This window comes from Ischnura elegans, chromosome X (genome assembly GCF_921293095.1).
Source record: "Ischnura elegans chromosome X, ioIscEleg1.1, whole genome shotgun sequence".
Taxonomy (NCBI): domain Eukaryota; kingdom Metazoa; phylum Arthropoda; class Insecta; order Odonata; family Coenagrionidae; genus Ischnura; species Ischnura elegans.
This window is the reverse complement of record NC_060259.1, coordinates 18,249,158-18,268,671: the sequence shown is the minus strand read 5'-3', so window position 1 is coordinate 18,268,671 and position 19,514 is coordinate 18,249,158. Positions and strand designations below refer to the sequence as shown.

At 38.6% G+C, this 19,514-nt stretch overlaps 1 protein-coding gene across 1 annotated transcript in view; it reads left to right on the top strand.

Moving 5' to 3' along the window:
- The window catches only part of LOC124170664 (histamine H1 receptor-like), a 30,418-nt gene extending 28,002 nt beyond the window's left edge, over nt 1-2,416 (top strand). The window contains exon 2 of the mRNA XM_046549538.1: nt 1,104-2,416. Within this exon, the coding sequence (XP_046405494.1) occupies nt 1,104-2,416 (1,313 nt within the window). The remainder of the gene's footprint in view (nt 1-1,103) is intronic.
- Nucleotides 2,417-19,514: the final 17,098 nt, after the last annotated feature.

The following is a 19,514-nucleotide window of genomic DNA, read 5'->3' as shown; positions in this document are numbered from 1 at the left end:
TAAAAAGACACTGGAAAATTAATATCATCAAAGGAAAGGGAGAAAAAACAGCCTGCTTATAAGAAAATGTTAAAAAATGAGCGATAATAATGTAAAAAAAATTAATGATTTTCATATGAAAGGACTACAAAAGGGGATTGGAAATGGAAGAAACAGCTACAATTATAGAAAACGGTCACTAAATTTACCATTAAGAACAATTGTTAGTACTTAAGCCATTAAAATAATTAAATTTTGATTAAAAACATTGCAATTAGTGATTTCAAATTAATACTAACATGACTAAATATTTTTATCCGCTCATGTGTCTTGAATAATAATTTTCTTGATTAATATGTTCATTTGCAAATATATTTCACATATTAATGGAAATAAATTCATTTGTACCCTCAATCAATTTAAAATTTGTATTTTATTGACTAATGCAAGCCTGTCCCACTCTGCCCCAGCCTGGGGCAGAGTGGGACACTTTTCACCAAAAAAGAAACTTAAGTATTTCAACTATTTTAGGCTAATTATATTACTTGCTGATTTTTTTATAAGATTGAGAATATATTCTCCAAGCAATGGTACTAACATTTTCCATTTATCATTAATTCTGTGCGAAATAAAAATGAAATGCTAAAACTGCCCCACTGTGCCCCAGTCTCCCCTACGTGCTACTAAAATCCTAATTGATCTCTATAGTAGATTGAGAGGGCATAGTATATTTATATTTTCATCCTCCATCGTCTACGCTTAGTGAAAGTCACATTTATTCCGTGTGTCTATTTAAAATTAATTTTAATCTTGACATTAGGCTAAGAGACCACGGCAACTTCAGACCTGTTCTATCACATTATCCTCCCCTCTCGTCTATCTTGAATGATGGTTATTTCTTGATGTGTTTCTTGCAAACATTAGCACTTAATACAATATTTGTGAATGTTATCATATCAGGTTCCTAATTGTTCCAATTCCTAACCTCCCCTTCCATCCTTCTATAAAATCAGCTAATCTTATCGTGTGTTTCGTAAACGTTGACCCTACTTTAATAGCTAATGTAGTTAGCATGGCATACACTAACCTGTTCTAACACTTTCCTTCCCCTTTTTATCCATCAGGAAGATGGGTCCTGGGCCTTGTCGTGTGCCAGTTCTGGCTGTCAGCCGACTACACTGCGAGCACCGCATCGATATTCAACCTGTTTATCCTGAGCGTCGACCGCTACTGGTCTATAACTTCACCTCTCCGCTACTTGCGAAAGAGGACGAAGAAGCGTGCACTTATCATGATAGGCCTGGTCTGGGCTGTATCCGCTCTCTGGATTCTGCCGATCATTGGTTGGCATCACTTGGGCCACGGCCGGCGAGCTTACCCCCCTTCAGTGTGTGAGACTGAGTTTGCCGGGAACGTTCTGTTCAAAGTCACGGCAGCTATCATAAACTTCTATTTCCCCTCCCTACTCATGGTTTATCTGTATGGTAGGATCTTCTTCGAGATAAAGAAGAGGAGCCGATTTGAGATTGGTCAGTGCAATCACAGTCGAATGTATAGTAGAGATAACGAGGATTCCCTGGCCGAGGAGAGGCACCAGGCAGCTGACACTGCTGGGCAGTCTGCCAGTGCCTCTGGCTCCTTAGCCGGGGCCGATGCTTCTAGAAATAATGGTTTAGGAGGCAACCAACGCAGGAGGCCCTTTAGAAGGTCGTCCGCGACCCTGCACAGCGTGAAACACATCAATGAGCGCAATCCAATACTCACCCTGTCAGAGTGGCGTCAGCAACCCTCGACTCATAACGGCGAGATCCGTCAGCTTCACCAGTTCCGGAACCTGACTTTGCTCTCGTACCGTGAGGAGGGTACGATGGTTGGCCACGTACCTCGCCAAGAAGTCATGTCTCACTTCGAAGGCGTAACCGTGAATGTTGAGTACGTCATGTCCAGCACTCCAGACGTGACGTCTAGGCCTGGAGGGCCTCCGCCCCCGGCTCCGCCGCCGCCGCCGCAACCTCCTCCTCCGACCCGCAACTGGACCACCCGATCCAGTGGTGGTGGAGCTGGGCCCCGGGTCATTAGGTCCGGGCATCAGACTATAACGCGTCATATCCGGGGCAACACGAGCCGGAAAAGGGGCACTGACTCCATAGTGCTACAGAAGGAGAAGAAGGCTGCAAGGCAACTTGGGGTTATCATGGGAGCTTTCATGCTGTGCTGGCTCCCATACTTTGTCCTGTTCATGGTTATAGCCTTCTGTGAGGACTGTGTGCACCCCAAAATCCACACAGCAACCATATGGCTCGGCTATGTGAACTCGACCCTGAATCCAATTCTTTATCCTCTCTGTAATGCAAATTTCAAGAGGGCTTTCAAAAGGATGCTTGGTTTGAATCGCAAAACTCCCGTGAATATTCATGGCACAATGATTGGCCAGTAAAAGATAGGAATGAAAAATTACTTATGCTCATATAGGAGTATAATTTTCTCGTTTTTGTCCAGCACAACTGTATGTGTGACTATCCAGCGATTTGATCTTTTGATTTTTCTCTTTTATTGAAAAATCTTCAAAAATCGTTGGCACAACAAATTATGGCATCGCTAACAGTGGGCCCTGGTCGCTTTCATAGCGGCGAGGGTATTCCCTATCCTTCCCTTCCACACCAATCCCTTCCCGGGCTCGTATCGCGACGATGCCTCCTATCCTTTTTTCCTTCCTCAGTCCTTGAGATGGCACGGGCGTAAAAGTCAATGACTTGGTTTCCGGCTCATAGGAGTGTAACCTATGAGGGCCCACCCCGGGTTTCACTGCATGTGTGACTGGATACTTGAGTTAAACATTTTTGGGATCGAGATTCTTGTACCTTTCTCGGTCAGATTTAGATTGAATTCGGCTGATGAATTTTCGCTTGTGGAAATGTTTTTCGTTGCATCCTTAAGAACAAATTCTCATAATTTACCGCAGTATTTATTATTTCTCTTCGGGTTTCTATCTAAAAAAATATCAGTATATGGCGTGAGAAGGACACTGAACATTTAATTTTCACACCAAATTTTTTCCAAATTCAATATCCCAATTAGCTATTTAGTAACTATATTTTTGGCACTTTATCCTAAGAGGTAATCTAAGGTAAATTTTGTCGGTAAAAATATTATTATTTGTCTAATTATTATTCATGGCTCATTGTCAAGAAAGCTATTCATTAAAGGATGACTTTCAAGATTTTCAAGGTGATACAGTAGGCTGTATAGAAACAACCTGCGAGCCCTAAGTGGCCGCATGAAATTAGAAATGGTATTAAAAGAATGCATTGCTAGTAATACAGATCACAGTTGATTTTTATTCTTGGGACTGAATTTTTTGGGCATGTGGCTCTCATGAGACCAAGACCCTGGTGCAATGATAATGTCCTTCGAAGAAAAAACAATGCTTTCATTTGGGCAAGAAACTAACACATAGCATACCTTGTGCTGAGTCGTCCTTAGATGGTCAAACGCGGAAGACCGAAGATACTGGAAACGACGTAAGATGAGCATGTAGCAGCAGAAAAGAAGACGTATGCAACGAAAAAATCAGAGGTGAACCAGGAGGCAGTTGGTCATTACAGCCAAGAGAATCCAGATCTTAACAGAATAGCCGTTCAAAGGTGTGCCACAGACTACTCCGAGGTAAACAGGCCATTAAACCCCCCCATGAATGGTAACAACACTTAGACCGAGAGCCGAGAAAACAGTCGCGTGATTATTAAATTTAAAAAAATAACTTCAGGGAATGGTCTTCTCTTTACGATGTACGGAATGAGAAGATAGGATTTTTTCTCTGTTTAATTTAGTATGCTTTTAAGTGCGCAACTAGTAAGTACACGACGAAGCATGCAAATGAAAGAGGAATGGCTACACGACGGTGACGTTAATATGTAATTGCATTTGCACGAACGTACCGACAAGGCTATAAAATAATGGCGTTCCTAGCTTACCTGCCCTCCTCCACCACGTCCCCCACTCCACGTGTTTAAAGCACCCCCCTCTACGTCGTAGAGCACCACAACCGACCCACCTCGCCCTCCTCCGCCCTCCATCACAACAGACCCACTCCCCCTCCTAATATAGCCATCCAAGTCAGGAGACAAATAGAATTTTCAAACGGGGTTCCAATAAAATATCAACGCATACAATGGTTATCAACAAACGCTTCAAGGAGTAAATTTCAATGAAGATGCGGTTCAATGAAAATAATTGGGAATAGGATGCAGAAATGGAATATAATTATCGATAATCTCACGTATGTTTAGTTAAATAAATATGAATAAATTCTCAAGTGGGTTTAGTTACGAAATAAAAATAATAAACGGATTCCGAATGTAATCTCCTGCCTCAATAACTTTTCCACTACACGAACCTGGAAATGTGAAGTCCAACTCATTGTAATTGTTTCATGAGTCCATCAATTTGGAGGAGAGGACTTCGTTCAAAATTTCCATGGTTTCAGAAAAACACCGCAAATTCATTGAAATTAGCGATATGAACAACAAGTATTTGTTTATATTAAAAACGGATATTTCAGTCACATGCGGTGCAGTATGGAGGGAGGTGATGGACACAATAAACCAAGTAAGCGGCAATAGCCCACACCAGCCTACGGTTGCTGAGTCGAACCCTTTCCTCAATCCCCTCCGTACAGTCACCAAACGGTATTAGTATTGATTTTTGCAGAAAATAAACTGTTACTTATGTTACCAATTGAAAGTTGACAATGAATTTTTCTCTTTTTCGTTGCCACGTCGAAATTTGAACGAAGTTGTAGCGTTAACTTCAGCTGAGATACGGAATGGAAATGCACCAACGTCTACACTGTTAATATTAATATACTTATTCTTCAGTTGTAATCTTACTTGGAACGGAAATTGCATATCCCACCTCTTAACCCTCCCCTCCCTCTCTTTTTTTCCCGCATTCCGTACTTAACTTCACATACCGTAGCGTAGGGAATTATCGATAATATGTCGGAAGATTGTACGCTATGAAGGTTGGAGTGATGTCGGCCTGCATATGTTAGTGTAGGTATGAAGACGATACATGAACCATCGTGAAATTACTCATCACTTGACACGGTGGATTTACATTATGCTATACGTACAAAAACAGAAATAAAACATTAACCTCCCATATTTTCCGTATTTTAACGTCATAAAATTGGTCAAATTTCTCGAATGAGATGGTGAATGCAAATTAACGTTTTTTGCATTTGAATTCATTTTAAATAACCAAAGAAATCACACATGAACATTTGTATTAGAGAATTTTGAGTGATAATTTCTATTTCCATTACATTAACCCCTCAATACCGTCATGCGTACCCAGTACGCTTCCTGAACTTATGTGTCCAATATTTTTTCTCTGTCAGATATTGTATTTGAAACTAAAACTAATTACTCTTTTAATAAATGTTTATTCTTTCAAATTTCGTATTCATATCGATTTTATGCCTTCAGGTTTTTTTTCAAACGTTTCAATGAAATTTCGTTTTAAACCAGCGAGTTGACGAATTTGGTCTTAAAATAAACGACTTCTTCAACTGCTGCCATTTCTGCTTGTGAGATGTCAAAAAGGGTCAGCTACTTTAACTTAAGATACGATATCTTTTTTATAAGCTCACTGCCTTCTCTCTGTCTACTACTGATGTTAAACCTACAATGTCAATTCTAACCCTCCAACGCCGTCCTATGTACTAGGTACCCTTTAAACCTTAATTTGTTGCCACCATACGGCCACGCACCATTCCAGCATGCTTTTTTCCAAAGTGCTCTTTATGAACAAAGTATTATAAGCATGTGATGAAATTGTGTATGTGTTTATGTGTTATAAAGGAATGAAGGAAATGAGCAGGGCTTCCTGGGCTCCAAAAGTAGATAGAAATATTCAAGGAAAATAAAACTAGGCAGTCAGTTCACAGATGTAGAAAAATGTGGAGAGATAGTTAGTTCTTGTTTATAGTGTGCAAAGGATTGGAAGTGCTAAATTTTTTTAGGATTTAAGGAGAAGAGTGGTGAAATAACTAGTTTATCATGAATACACTTGACGTACATTTTAAGAATAGGCCAACAAGGAAAGGCACTAAATTCAGATATTGAACTAGCTGGAAAAGAGAGTGAAGAAATACTTGGCTCAAAGTTACCTACAGTGAGATAATTACTGTGTTTTTTTACCACCTAATGGGTTCGAAATATATTAGAATTAGTGCGAGAAAAACAGCAATAAATGCGTTTCATTCATTGAAAAAAACTAGAAATTCTGTTTTTACGGAAAATAAGGTGATTGAAAAGTTAGAAAAATTACACAACGAATGGATGAACGTGCGACGACATAATGAGAGAGCGGGAACTACCGTGGAGATGAAGAGAAGAGAATCTGTCGTAACAAAACTTGATAATTTGTTTGACATTGCAAGGAGCGGTGCCATTGAATTTTTTTACGCACGAGGAGGAAAGTACAGTCAATCTCTCGGATAACTGTGCATGGGCAGATGAAGTACTTTTGAAGACGATACATGAACCGTCGTGAAATTACTCATCACTTGACTCGGTGGATTTACATTATGCTATACGTACAAAAACGCAATCAATGAGGAACATGAAATGCTGTTTTGGTGGAAGAGATTTCAACATGTTCAAGAAGAGAGAAAAAGATTTGGTTTTCCTCTCCTTGTACTGTATCTGCTCCCAACAGTGACCAGTGGCTCCTAAAAAGACTCGTTCATTACGCAAGTGTTAACCTGAACATAGCGAAAGAATTACAAAAGAGGTTTTCAAACCACTTGTGGTACCTGAGTGACGAGTTGGTTGACCTGTCATTCTTTGACGGATCCTTTCTAGGTGTGAAAACGAAAAGAACGATTTGCAAATTATTCGAGGTCTTCAAGTGGTAAATGATTATGCTGAGAGATGAGTGAAACTATTTCAAGATTTTAAGTCTGTCACGTTGAAGGAAAAGAGCTTTCAAAATTTCTTAGGTAATAAGTGTGAATTTTTATCGTTGCACACACCCTAAAGTTCGCAAAGACACTTTGATTGCCAAAAATGGGGTGTCAGTACAAGATTAGAAATGCACTGAAAATGTATTTTATTTTTTGTTAACATGTACTGAAATTCATGGACAGTTTGAAAATAAATTTATCACTTGGATTGAAAATGTTGTCATGGAAACTAAATTCTTTCTAACGTAAGCACATTTCATCTTGCCAGTGGGAGCGAAGACTTTGCAAAAGCGGGGAGTGGGTGGAGGGGAAGTCTAGGTGGTGCTGGCCGTACCTCCGCGGTGCCGGGGTGCGGGGTAGCGCCCGGTGGGGGGTGGATTGCATAACGTAATGCAATTCACCCCCAGAGAGAATATCCGATTTGTTTTAGTTTTCCGCACTTCCGTATCGGGGAGATTTCGTTTTACTACACTGAGAATGATCTATATAGAAATTCAACCTGTGAATATTGATATATTTGTTATTCAAGTTTCCCAAAAATTATTCAATCTTCAACAGCAGCATTATTAGAATATTGTATAATGGAATTGGATTGTTATAAATGGGATTGGATTGCTAAATTATTGAAGAATGCACTTATGTGCTGCAAGGCAATTAATTTCAGAGTGAGAGGAAATGAATTAAAAATTGAAATGTATTATTTCCATTAGTTTATTTTATGTTTTCAATCTTGTAAATAAAAAAATATTATTATTATTTTTAGTGTTGAAACTTGAAATATATATTTATATTTTAATCATTTTAGTATTGAAAGAAAAAGAGATGGCACTTTTCCACAGGTTCGTTTTTGAAAGTACGACGCGTTTCGACCGTCAGGTCATTATCAACTACAATGAGGATTTTTTGATTCCGGGGCTGTATTTATACAAAGCAGATGGCTGACAGGTGAAAGGGGAAGGTTAGGGAGGGCATTCGTGATTGGGTTGTGCGCTTGGGGAAAGGTATGGCAAGGAGTGGGGAGTGGCCAAAAAAAATTTTCTTCGTTCATTAGAGAAATGCCTCCTTGCACAATTTACAATTTTTCCTGAGGTTCCAGTCTTCGGCCTTTCCTCTCCACGTGGGCGATCTCCGGGTCAAAATTGATATGTTATCTTCTTCTGTAGGCAATGTTTCGCTATCTCCTTCGGCGTTTCTTCAAACGGCTTCTCGTCCGTCGCTAGGCTGACGAGCTCCTGGAGGCAGATGAGCTCAAGGAGCACCCCTCGCCTCACACCTGAGGGATCCCGGTGACTGGGATCAACAGGAATTTTTTTATTCAAGGAGACGTTTCGCCACGAGAGAGGTGGTATCTCCTTTCTCCCAGCATTTTCTGTGCTCCATCATGCGTGTGTCGATGTTCCTGCCTGTCTGACCGACGTACACTTTGTTTTGCAATCCTTGCACTTTATTCTATAAACCCCTCTTTGTTTGAGGTGAGGGATCCTATCTGTTGCGCGGCAAAGCAGCTTTCCCAAGGTGATTTGATTGTAAAAACACGTTGAAAGTTAATTATTTGGGATATGATTAACGATTTTATAAGATATATCGCCAATGAACTGAAATTCGCAACACTTTTTGGTTTCGGGTGGGGGCGGCACGAGAGCACATATTTCTAATGGCCACGTCACGTTGTTTTATATTCAAAATTCTGTCTATTAATCCGTCATGGCAGTCGTTAACCAGAGCTATGTGTTTGATTGCGTTGCCTTCTTTTGAGAATTCCACCGGTTGAAGGGGTAGGGACAGGGGTCCATGAATTAATGAGTGGAATGATGCCAGTTTTTGAGTAATGGGATGGACCGAGTCTATTGGTATCACTGCGTTATTATAGCACTTCTTCCGGTACACTCCGAACTAATGATTACCATTGATCAGGGATATCTTCAAGTCTTAAAAATTCAACTGTCCACTTTCGTATTTCTCCAACTTAAAATTGATCTTTCGGAGTTGGCTATTTAAAAGTTTAAAAAAACAGATAATTGGCAATCGCTACCCGACCAGCAGTAAATGATATTGTCTATGTATCCATACCAATAACTTACATTTGTTAAAAGTTGATTTCCCCATTTAAAACGTTTGCACTCAAAATTTTCCCTAAAGATTTCAGCCAATAACGGAGACAGGAGGGGTAGTCCCCCTGTCCCCGTTATTGGCCGAAGTCTGGTATTCTGTCGGACACCGTGATATTCTCAATCACATCCGCTCCTCCCACGCTATTCTCGCCACCACCGATTCCCTGGTCGTTCACAACTTCTGATACGTTATGATCGTTCATCTCGGTGGCTTTCACCAATTTGTCTGACGGAGGTGGATCATTCTCGCCATAGCCCAATTCCACAATCACGGAAGCCATTGCAATGAAAGAAAGGATAAGGATAAAATCCATCGCTGGCTTATTCCCTCTCAATGGCGGTTCGCGCTGCTGTTTCAGAGAATCAAATCCTTGAAACAACAAAATGAAAAATTTTACTGAGTGAGATAATCACTGTTGTGATAAAATGCTGCTGCAAAGTAAATAAGCGACTACCTTTGCGTGTACTTACTTAGGATATTTTTGATGGAAAGGATTTTCAACTTCACTTACGAGAAATAATAGATTAGCTAGTTGTACACAGTATTGATTTGCTTCATATGAAGTCACGTCACTAACTGATTTGCGCTATGCAGGCGCAACCAAAGCGTGACCTCTGATTCGTGGTTGCCTCCCCCTTACCCCTTCCCTACCATGTATCTCCGGCAATGAGCTGTGAAGAAGGAATTTGGAAGTAATTCAAAATGTGTGACCTGTCATTTCCTCAAAAGACCACATGGATCTCCCGTCAAAGATGCTGGGCTGGCAATTCTCCTTTGGAAGCAGATAAGGGAGGCGTAGCGGTGATGGTATGATTTGTCGGTGACGTATGCGGAGCTGGTCAAATTTGTTCTCTCTCTGAATGCATGTTGCGTCCGCAAGTTATGGTTGTACCGTAGTAGCATTAGCTTTTGATTTTTTTAATCGATGAAAATCATTTCTTTACGCCCAGAAGTCCCAGTTTCTGTGAGTAATTCGTCAACCGTGCTTATTTTTTGCAGGGTAGATAGGTAATTTAATTCCTGATTTCTTTACTCAGTGACATCATTATTTCTGTGTCGTTGTGTATCGATTAATTTTTTCAACGTTATCATTGCCATCAATCGTTCAGTTCCTTGTGTGTTTACTGTTTTACCGATTTTAGAGAAAATGTTTTAAAAAAAGGTCACTGCCTGACTGAATGACACCAATAGACTGGATAATTGCAAACGTTACACCGATGTTTAAAAAGGGAAACAGACATTATTCGGGAACTATCTACCGATTTCAGTAACATCGATTGTAGGCAAGATACTCGAGCATATCGTCATGAGCAATAGGTATCATGACTTTCATGGACAGCAATAACTTCCTCTATGGCTGTCAGCACGGCTTCTAGAAAGGTAAGCAATAAGTAATGGTAGTAAACTGTATACGCGACTTTCTAAAGAAGCTGAAGACTGGCCTTGGAGAACCGATGATGAATCAACTGCAAGAGACCATGGTCTCGGTGTTGGCGGGGTCTTCGCCTGATAAAGCAGCGGTCGTGGGATCGAGCACCGCCAGGGTAGATGGCCCCTATCCAGAGCATAGGTGTTTGTGATATGTTTTCGTATTTTTTTAAACAACTTTAGTTGAAAAAAGGTCACATTGGAATTTTTTTGATGTCATGGAAATAAAAAAATGTGCCCCCCTTTACTGGGAGAATACCGTTTAAACAATATAAATCGAGTGATTAAGAATGTAAAATAAAGGAAATATGTCAACACGTATTAAAAGTCGAGAATTGAAGGGGGAGATATGTGACACCATTTTTGGTATTGTTAAGAGAAGATGATGATGGAGTAGCTGTATTTATCTAAAAATGAATAATTAGGAGAAGGCCTGTCTGCAAATATGATCCCCGTCATATTTGATTGAACTGTTTTTCCAAAATTGAATTGCATAACACTTGGTTGCTGGGGCATTGATAGATTAATAAATGCTTACTATTTTGCGGTAGTTTCTATTTACCTCATTGATATTTGCTTTCTATTGTTTTCTATTTAGTAACTATCTTCATTCTCATTTTGCAACTGGCCGAGCACTATTCCTCATAATTTTTACATATGTGTATAACGTTTTGGTACCGTCAGACAGTTGAGTCGTATTGCGTCAATGGTGAGGTTACCTTTGGATTGAAATACTTAACAATCCACGGCAATTTAAATTATGCATAAGTGACCTTAAATGCATTTTCAAGTAGTATTCCTCTATTTTTCATATTTTTCATCCCTGCGTACGAGATAGATATTTAGAGTGGTCTTGTTTTGATTTAATGTGTGTTGATTGCTCACGCGGTAACCATTTGTGACAAACATCAACGCAATGCTGAAAATATAGTTCTTGATTATACATATCACACTTATAACACATGTTGATGGAGACTTCGGCGGAGAGAAGAGAAAGGCTCAACTTGGCTTCCGGGTAGTCCTCCACGTCGATTTATCTTCGTGACGACAGTTTCGCCGGCGTTGGAGCAGGTGTCGGGTCTAAGAACCTCAAACCTGAAGACGCTGTCGTCACGAAGACATTCAAACCTAAAGACGCCTGTACGTCGAAGGGTCCATCATGGATTCTAACTACAATATAAGTATCATTTGCCTTAAATTATACTGTTTTAAGTTCTCTATGAACAATAAGTTATCGCCAATCGCAATGACTTCCATATCCAAATTTTCTAAAAGTTGTTTAAATAATAACTGCTCAAAAAATGTTGAAATGAACCGCAAGTGATTAAATCATGTCAAAATCAGCGTCAAACAATCAAAATCAAATCAAAATCAATAAGGAGACATTTTTACCGCTGATTTGGAAAAAAACGAGGTTATTTATTTTACCCAGCTTTTTTCTATTTGGGATCACTGTTCGTCAGTACAATACATAACTTTGCGGGTTTTAGTAATTTCTTTCTTAAAACTTTAAAGTTGTCAATGTCAAACAGATAACCTTCAGCAGCATGTGCAGCGATGGTAGAGCTACCAACATATTGAAGTCTGATAGTATTTATATGTTCTCCAATACAAGTTTAGATGGTCCTGTTTCACATATATCATTGCGATGACATGTTCTGCATGTGACCCGGTAAACTCCCTCAGCTCGTTATTAATCCAAGTGTTTTGTGCTTCAAAGCAGTTACTTCATTTTGCGCGCAGGTACTACGGTAGTTTCCGCATCTACTGTATTCAAAATTTGGAATATTTACTCCGTGGTGCCTCTAATGTACTCGTATAGGAATAGTACCCTTTTTTCGACCTTGGCTTATTCATTTCAATTTCAATATTAGTCGTGATGGTGAATTTCCTCTGTTGCTTTTGAATGAGTCTGTCAATGACAGGCCGTTGAATGGAGAGAAAGTTGCGTAACAGTTTTCCAAACTCCGTGTTACTAACCTGGGTGGTAATGGGATTCCAAGTATAAATATCTTTCTGTACCTCACAGCCTTTTTATAATTGCGTTTCCGAAGGTTCCATTTTCTTTTTTATTGACTAAAATCACAAATATAATTCCTTTTAATACATCTCTAAATATCATTGGTCCGCAAAGGCTTCAATCCATCAGCTTCCTGTAACTAATATAGGATGCAATATGCCGAAATGTAGCGTTGCATAATCGTCCACATTATTTTATCACTTAAAAATCCATATGCAAGCTTATATTCAAAGAGTGTAATATACGGCGTCAAAAAAGTATAACCATTTCTTGAATTACGTAATTTAACTCACAGTGACAAAGCTGAAAGGAAAATTTATGTTATTACTAGGCGTACATAGCTAGAATGACGGTTGCAAATCATGAGTATACCTCATAAACTCTGTGCACCTAGAGGTGGGTTAAACTCAAGGTTCTTAGAGTAAGTTCCAGTCTAAGAACCTTGGGTTAAACTGTTCATTTTGATGAACCGTTCACTTTGAACCAGTTCAGTGCAAAGAACAGTTCAAAATATCTGTTCGTGGCGAACAGTCACGGTCATTCAGGTAGAAAATACTGTTTATCGGACGTATAGAGTAAATGAAAGCTTAGAGTGGTATTATATGCTTTGTGCAGCTTGTCATAGTAATTTTAAGAAAAAGTGTCCCGAGCCTATACTTGGTTATCAGTGTGGAGGACAATATCTGCTGTCCACTTGTAGAATAAGCCAGAATTAACATTTATCAACCCAGCGTCTGATGTTATTCGCATATTTAGCATGAGAAAGGTTTTTATTTGCTACTCTTAAGAGCAATTTAGACTTTCATACACAGCTAACTGTTCTTTATAAATATTTTTAGTATAAACATCATGTGAATATCTCTCTTAGACTCCTCGGTAAGATATCGATTTTTCTCCACATTACAGCCTGTGTCAGGTATCTTTCCACTCTAACGATGCAATTAACTGTCAATAGCAGCATGTGTAAGACGGTGAGAAATAATCAGTTTCATTGCTAAATTAGTACCTTTTGGTGGAATGCAAAAAAAGGTAAAATACGTTACACCCATGGATTTCTGTAACATATTTAAATATTAAACATGGAAACCAGAGAAATAGTTAACGCTTTGAGGTGTATTTATGAGCAATTAAGCTAAGTGGTCACAATAAAATACATAAAGTGGCGCTGCGTGAAAAACCTAATGCCATCCAATAACATTGCCGTAGGTAACGTATTGTTTTCATTCCTTCGAAAATGATGGATATATGCCACCATAGACTTTCTCCAGAAGAGTTCCTAGTCCTTCCCCTTCGAAATTTAACTACACAAAATACAAGTAATTTGAGGAAAGTTGAAGCCAAATTTTTGTTTCCCAAATTAACAGTTCAGACCTCTTAAAGCAACGCAGGGTAAAATACAGATTAACCCCGTTTAAAGTTAATTCCATAACGAATAATTTAATAGCAAAATATAAAGTGGATATAACACAGTTCGACAATTTTTTTTTAACTTTTTCGTTTGCTCAAATAGATTTTTGCATTAATATAACTAATCAAAATAAAGTGTTAACCTAATGTTTTAATTAACTTTGAATCATAGCACAAATTACGAACAGATAACCGACTGCGAACCTGAACCGTGAAAATTGACCGCGAACCTGAACCATCGCATCTTGTTCATCGAACGCAAATGTTCAAATGAACACGAGATCAAAATGAACGCGGGATCCCAAATGAACAGCCTTCAAAAAAAGAACGCCCTTCGAGGAATGCATACCTTCCGAAAAAAGAATACCCTTCGAAAAAAGAACTCCCTCCGAGAAAAAAATACCCTCCACAAAATTAACGCTGTGGGGAAAAGAACAACTTCCGCAAAAACAATACCCTGAGAAAAAGAACGGCTAACGAACCTAATATTTTGAACACCCGTTCGAACCGTTCGGCAGCTATCCTGTTCTTTTTCTTCGATGGAGAGGAGTGGTAGAGAAAGAAGGGGAGGGGCTCGGTTGTCTATGGCGCACTTTGGTGGCCTTGGATGGTTTGCATCTTACCTGCCATCTGTTGTAGCTACCACGCAGTTGTTGGAGTAAGCTGCAGTTCAAAATACCTCTTGGCGAGTATACCTGATGGACCGAATACGCCGCACGTGTGCAGTGCAGTCATCAACAGTGAACTGGGAGTTTTAGAGAACTGTTCATTTTATAAGCGGTTCATTACAGTGAACAGTTCCTTTTGGCAGATCGGTTCTTTTTGACCCATCCCTAAGTGCACCTATGAGTTGGCGATTATTAACCCTTTCAACGCTGAGGCTATATTTTATATGACTTTTCTCTGACTGAATGCATTTTTTGTTTTCCATTAATACTTTACCTAAGAAACAATTCTTCTTCAGTCATTTCCAAAAAAAATCAAAATTAATGCTTAAATTTTAAATTTTTTTCAACGGACGTGAATTCACGTCCTCAGTCATAGGCTAAAGGCCGCTTTGAGTTATGTAGGGTACTATCCACACCCCTTTACAATCTTATATCGCTCGAAAGTTTCTAGCTACCCCAAGTGCTGGGAAATATACCAAAACCTTTCAAATATATATTTGTAGCATGGATTTTTAGTTTGATTTTGACTTAAATATTATAGAATTATAATTCATTGAATTCGTAATTATTTTGCATATGTTGATAATTTTTCCAGGAGTGGGGTGAATGGCGATCTGATAAAACTATAACGGCTAATTAGATATTTTCCGCTCTCGTTATTATGTTTTGTGAAAATATCGATTGAAATATCATTATATATATTATATCCTCTTTCGACTTTTGAACCCTTTATTTCAAAAAAATTCACTACGACATTATACAGAATGAACTAAGACAGTTTCTAGCAGGAGTTATTAACACTAGGAATACCGGACTTGACACCCCCCCTAGAACTACCGAATGGAGTCATTTTGACTCCTACCTTATAATTGTTAATTTTTTGCTGTTTATGTCTCTTTTTATTGATAGATTGCTTTAGTTTATCATTTTTGTTAATAATTGCAATATTTCATTATTTCAATAATTCAATATTTTGCAATAGGCGTCGTTTTAACAAAAAAAATATATTTTTTTAAAATGCGAAATTCGACAGTGTTGCTTTGAAATTCTTTTTTCTTACATGTTATGCTGTTTTAATAGAATTATAATGGAGGAATTGGATAGAACAGCAAACGTAGACTTTTCAACACATTTTATCATATTGTTTAAATGATCAAAAATATTACTTAGGCTACATGGTAGTTGGGAAGATAATTAAATAAAGCAAAAAAATGCAGTTGATACGCCACGCATTTGTCTAAGGTGCTTTAGAGTTCAAGCATTGTCGTTCATTTTCATTGCCCACACAAAGACTTTTGGCAGGTCTTACAATTCCCATCTGATAGATTATTTTTGCACTTTGGTTATGCCTGGAAATAATTTTTTTGCAGAAACCCGTCAGAAGAATCTGCGGCATTGGACACGCAACGCTTTTATCTACATCTAACATAAGGATCAGCCAACTCTGTAACGAGCTTTTTCTAAATCATCTTGCGCGAAATGTTTTAGGTAGTCTCATTGTACACTTTCCATGAATACCTGCTAAGTCGGGAGCATTTTCCAACGAGTAGATAGGCTATCACTGAGTAGACGCTCTTGTGGTATATTTGTGATTTCATCTCATTTGGTTCTTCTATTCTCTTTTATTAACCTTTCCCACAATGCTAGTACCCTGGATTTTTTGCTGTTCAGCGAGTTTGACTGAGGTAAAGTAATTATATACAGTAACATTTCGCCCTTTTTCAGAAATGGTTGCATTAGTTTCAGTACTGCTAAACGGCAATCTGCATGAAGTGAATTACCTTTTCCAACATAAGGGAAGGCATTTGCAAGATATTTGCTCTCCTTGTCAACAGGTAGCCAATATTCATGGCCGTATTTGTCCGGATTAGAAGGAATGTACAGAGTGAAATATACCTAATTACACTGGGAAAAAGTTGTTCATCAACTATAATGTACGGACCAGATTTGTAACAAGCAATGTAATTCTCTATGAATCTATCGTACACCATTGAAAAGAGGGCAAACTTGACTGTTTTGAGCCGCTGGAATCAATTAGATTTCTCATCAACTCTTAGACATTGCAAAATGTTAACAAACCTAGTCGTTCGTTGTAGAAAATGGTATTCCCCAGTCGTTTGACCAAATACTCTCAATAGAGTAATCATTTGTACCTTATATTCCTCGGGCATAAAATATGGCTATACATGCAACTAGCTCCACATCGGAAAGTGTAAAATCTTCGTAATTTTACCTGCGTGGTTCCACAATTGTACATCGCTTTATGTGAGTCAGTATAAACGAATCGATAAATAATCGTGTATAATACCTTTTTTTTAACTACCCATGAAAGGGAAAGTAAATGTAAATTACTGCTTATATTTTGCACGCGTTTTGTCTGAATCTGCAGACTCACTAGAAACGTTTTGAGGAATAAAATCCTCGACTTCGTCACAGCCGAAATGATCGCGTTTTTGTTTCGCGTTCCGATTCATCTTCCGGTATAGAATGCAACATAGATAGGACTTCTTCACGCTTTCGCCTACTTCTTCTAGCAATATTCCCAGTCAGGAAAAATGAAATCCTTGCTTCATAGGAGTTTTGCAGTCCACTCGAGAGTTCACTGGATTCACTAATGCAAAGGACAGCGCACGGTTTTCCTGTGCGGCACCCGGCATCCAGCGCTGTCAGAGCCGAACGTGCTGGGACAGTAACTTTATTTCATTCTACTGATTTATTTTCCTGGTTCATCAGTATATCAATTTTTCTGGGGAATCGGTATATCAGAGGTACTTTTTCAGATTTGAAAATCAACTTCCACGCAGTCAAGGCTGAAATAAAAGTGCTGCAGCGCAATGCACAGTATTAGCGGGCGGCGGCAAAGGTGGGTGGCGAGAAGGAAGGGGTAACGGAGGAGGGACAGACACAACGGATTCTGAACACATGGATTTGAAAATGCTATGAATTGCATATTCACCACTTTATCGCAAGGTAAAATAATATCAGGACATTCACATAGTTTGTAGATCCAAACACAGACCCGTAAAATAAGAAATGCTTTCAAAGTCTCGCAAATATGGGCCAAAAGGAAAATAATTGTATATTTAAGCCTTTTATTGATTTAAATTAATTATTATTGACATAAGAAGAGATAAAAACTTGTATAAATATTACTATTTGGTGAAAAGACAAGCAAAATACATTAGGGAGTCAAAATGACTCCCTTTGGTAGTTAAAGGTAAATTTTGAAAAACGTGCACTATTTTATTTTCTAGAATTATTTTAATCGCAAAGCCTTATTTTGTGTCGAAAATGAATAAAAGTCACGGAATTTCAGGCCGGAATTCGGAAAATTTTAGACAGGGCAGAGAAATAAAAATGGCGAGGAGTCAAAATGACTCCATCGGTAGTTCTAGTGTTAATGAATAATAAAACTTTGGAAACAACTATAATTTATTGGTACATACAACTAAAAATGTAAGTCATATATCATGCAATTACATAAAATCAAAATTGATACACAAACCTTTTATAATACCGTTTTAAAAATTAGAAAATGTGAAAATAGAGTAGAAAAGGCAACTGCCTTCAATGGCATAGATTTAAAATAATAAAAAGGTTTATTGCATCTACATAAGCGTTAAAATTTAGAAAACATTAAAAATAAATAAATAGCAAAATAATTCATTTATCAGCACTAAAATTATAATAAAGGTCCAATTTTTACAATGTCATGTTGTCATGGAAGGCCATGAAACAAGTATCGATGCATAGGGTCGGGTGTCGTAGGCCAAAAAAACGTTATGCCTTTTCTTATCCCCTTCTTCTGGCATTCCCGGCACCTTCTTTGCACCGTTATGTTCCTCTTGCTTCTTTCGTCAATGAGAAGGATTGAGGGAAATGCCTTGATAAGCCCATGTCTCTAAAAGGAACTGAAGGGGAAAGTCGGATGAAAACGGTGAAAGAAGAGATTTAATTACAGAAAGCCGAAAGTCATAAGATGAATATCTTGGATTCTATTTCTTATATAAATAGAAGCTGTTGCGGAGCAGAATGTGGAAGATGTGAATGTCGAACTGTTTATATCATTTGAGGGGTTTTCGCTCAATTGGGTAATATGACACATCTGATCAGTGTTATCAATACCCCCCATATCCTTGTTGTACCTTGCAATTGCCTCAGATTTGGTTATAGTTCCCCCTCCCCTTCGGCGGGAGACATCGATCATTTGACCGCCATACTGCGAACTGATCATCAGTTCCTCTCTCTTGTCTTTCCACTTCATTACGCAGGCACTATCATCAGTGTAGGCATTCACAACTTCCCCCTTCTTCGATTTTTTACAATTATTTTGGGGAGCCTTCCGGTTAGTTGTCAAAGTTCTGGTACAATAGGTCTTCCGCTCCAGTAGTTGGTGGGCCAAATTGACACTGTTGTAATAGTTAACCATAAATAATGAATGGCTAGCACCAAGGTAACCATTTTAGTTTATTTACAAGAGTGTCAACGAAACCTTGGCCTCCTACATCAGCGTCACTAGATCCAGTGTAAGCGTTAAATCTGAAAACTAAACTGGATAGTAACTCCTGCCAAGCTTCCTAAATAGGTCAAACGCGACGCAACATTCTCACCAGATACAAAGAACGCCTCTCATACTAAAAAAATAATAAACCTGAGAAATCCAGCATTGCACAGCACCTAACAGACACAGGCCACGAAATTACCCAAGACAACCTAACTCTATTAAAAAACATCAAAACACCTACTTGACGCATACGAGAGCATTTACATTTATAAAAACAAAGGGAAACTCCTAAATAGTGATGAAGGACCCATCCCAAATTCTTCTCTATTTTCTCTATTATACTAAGAACATTACGTCCACAGTTATTTTCCACTCCGCAACAGTCATCCTTACGTCACGTTCCCCCACTCTCTGTCTAAAGTTAAC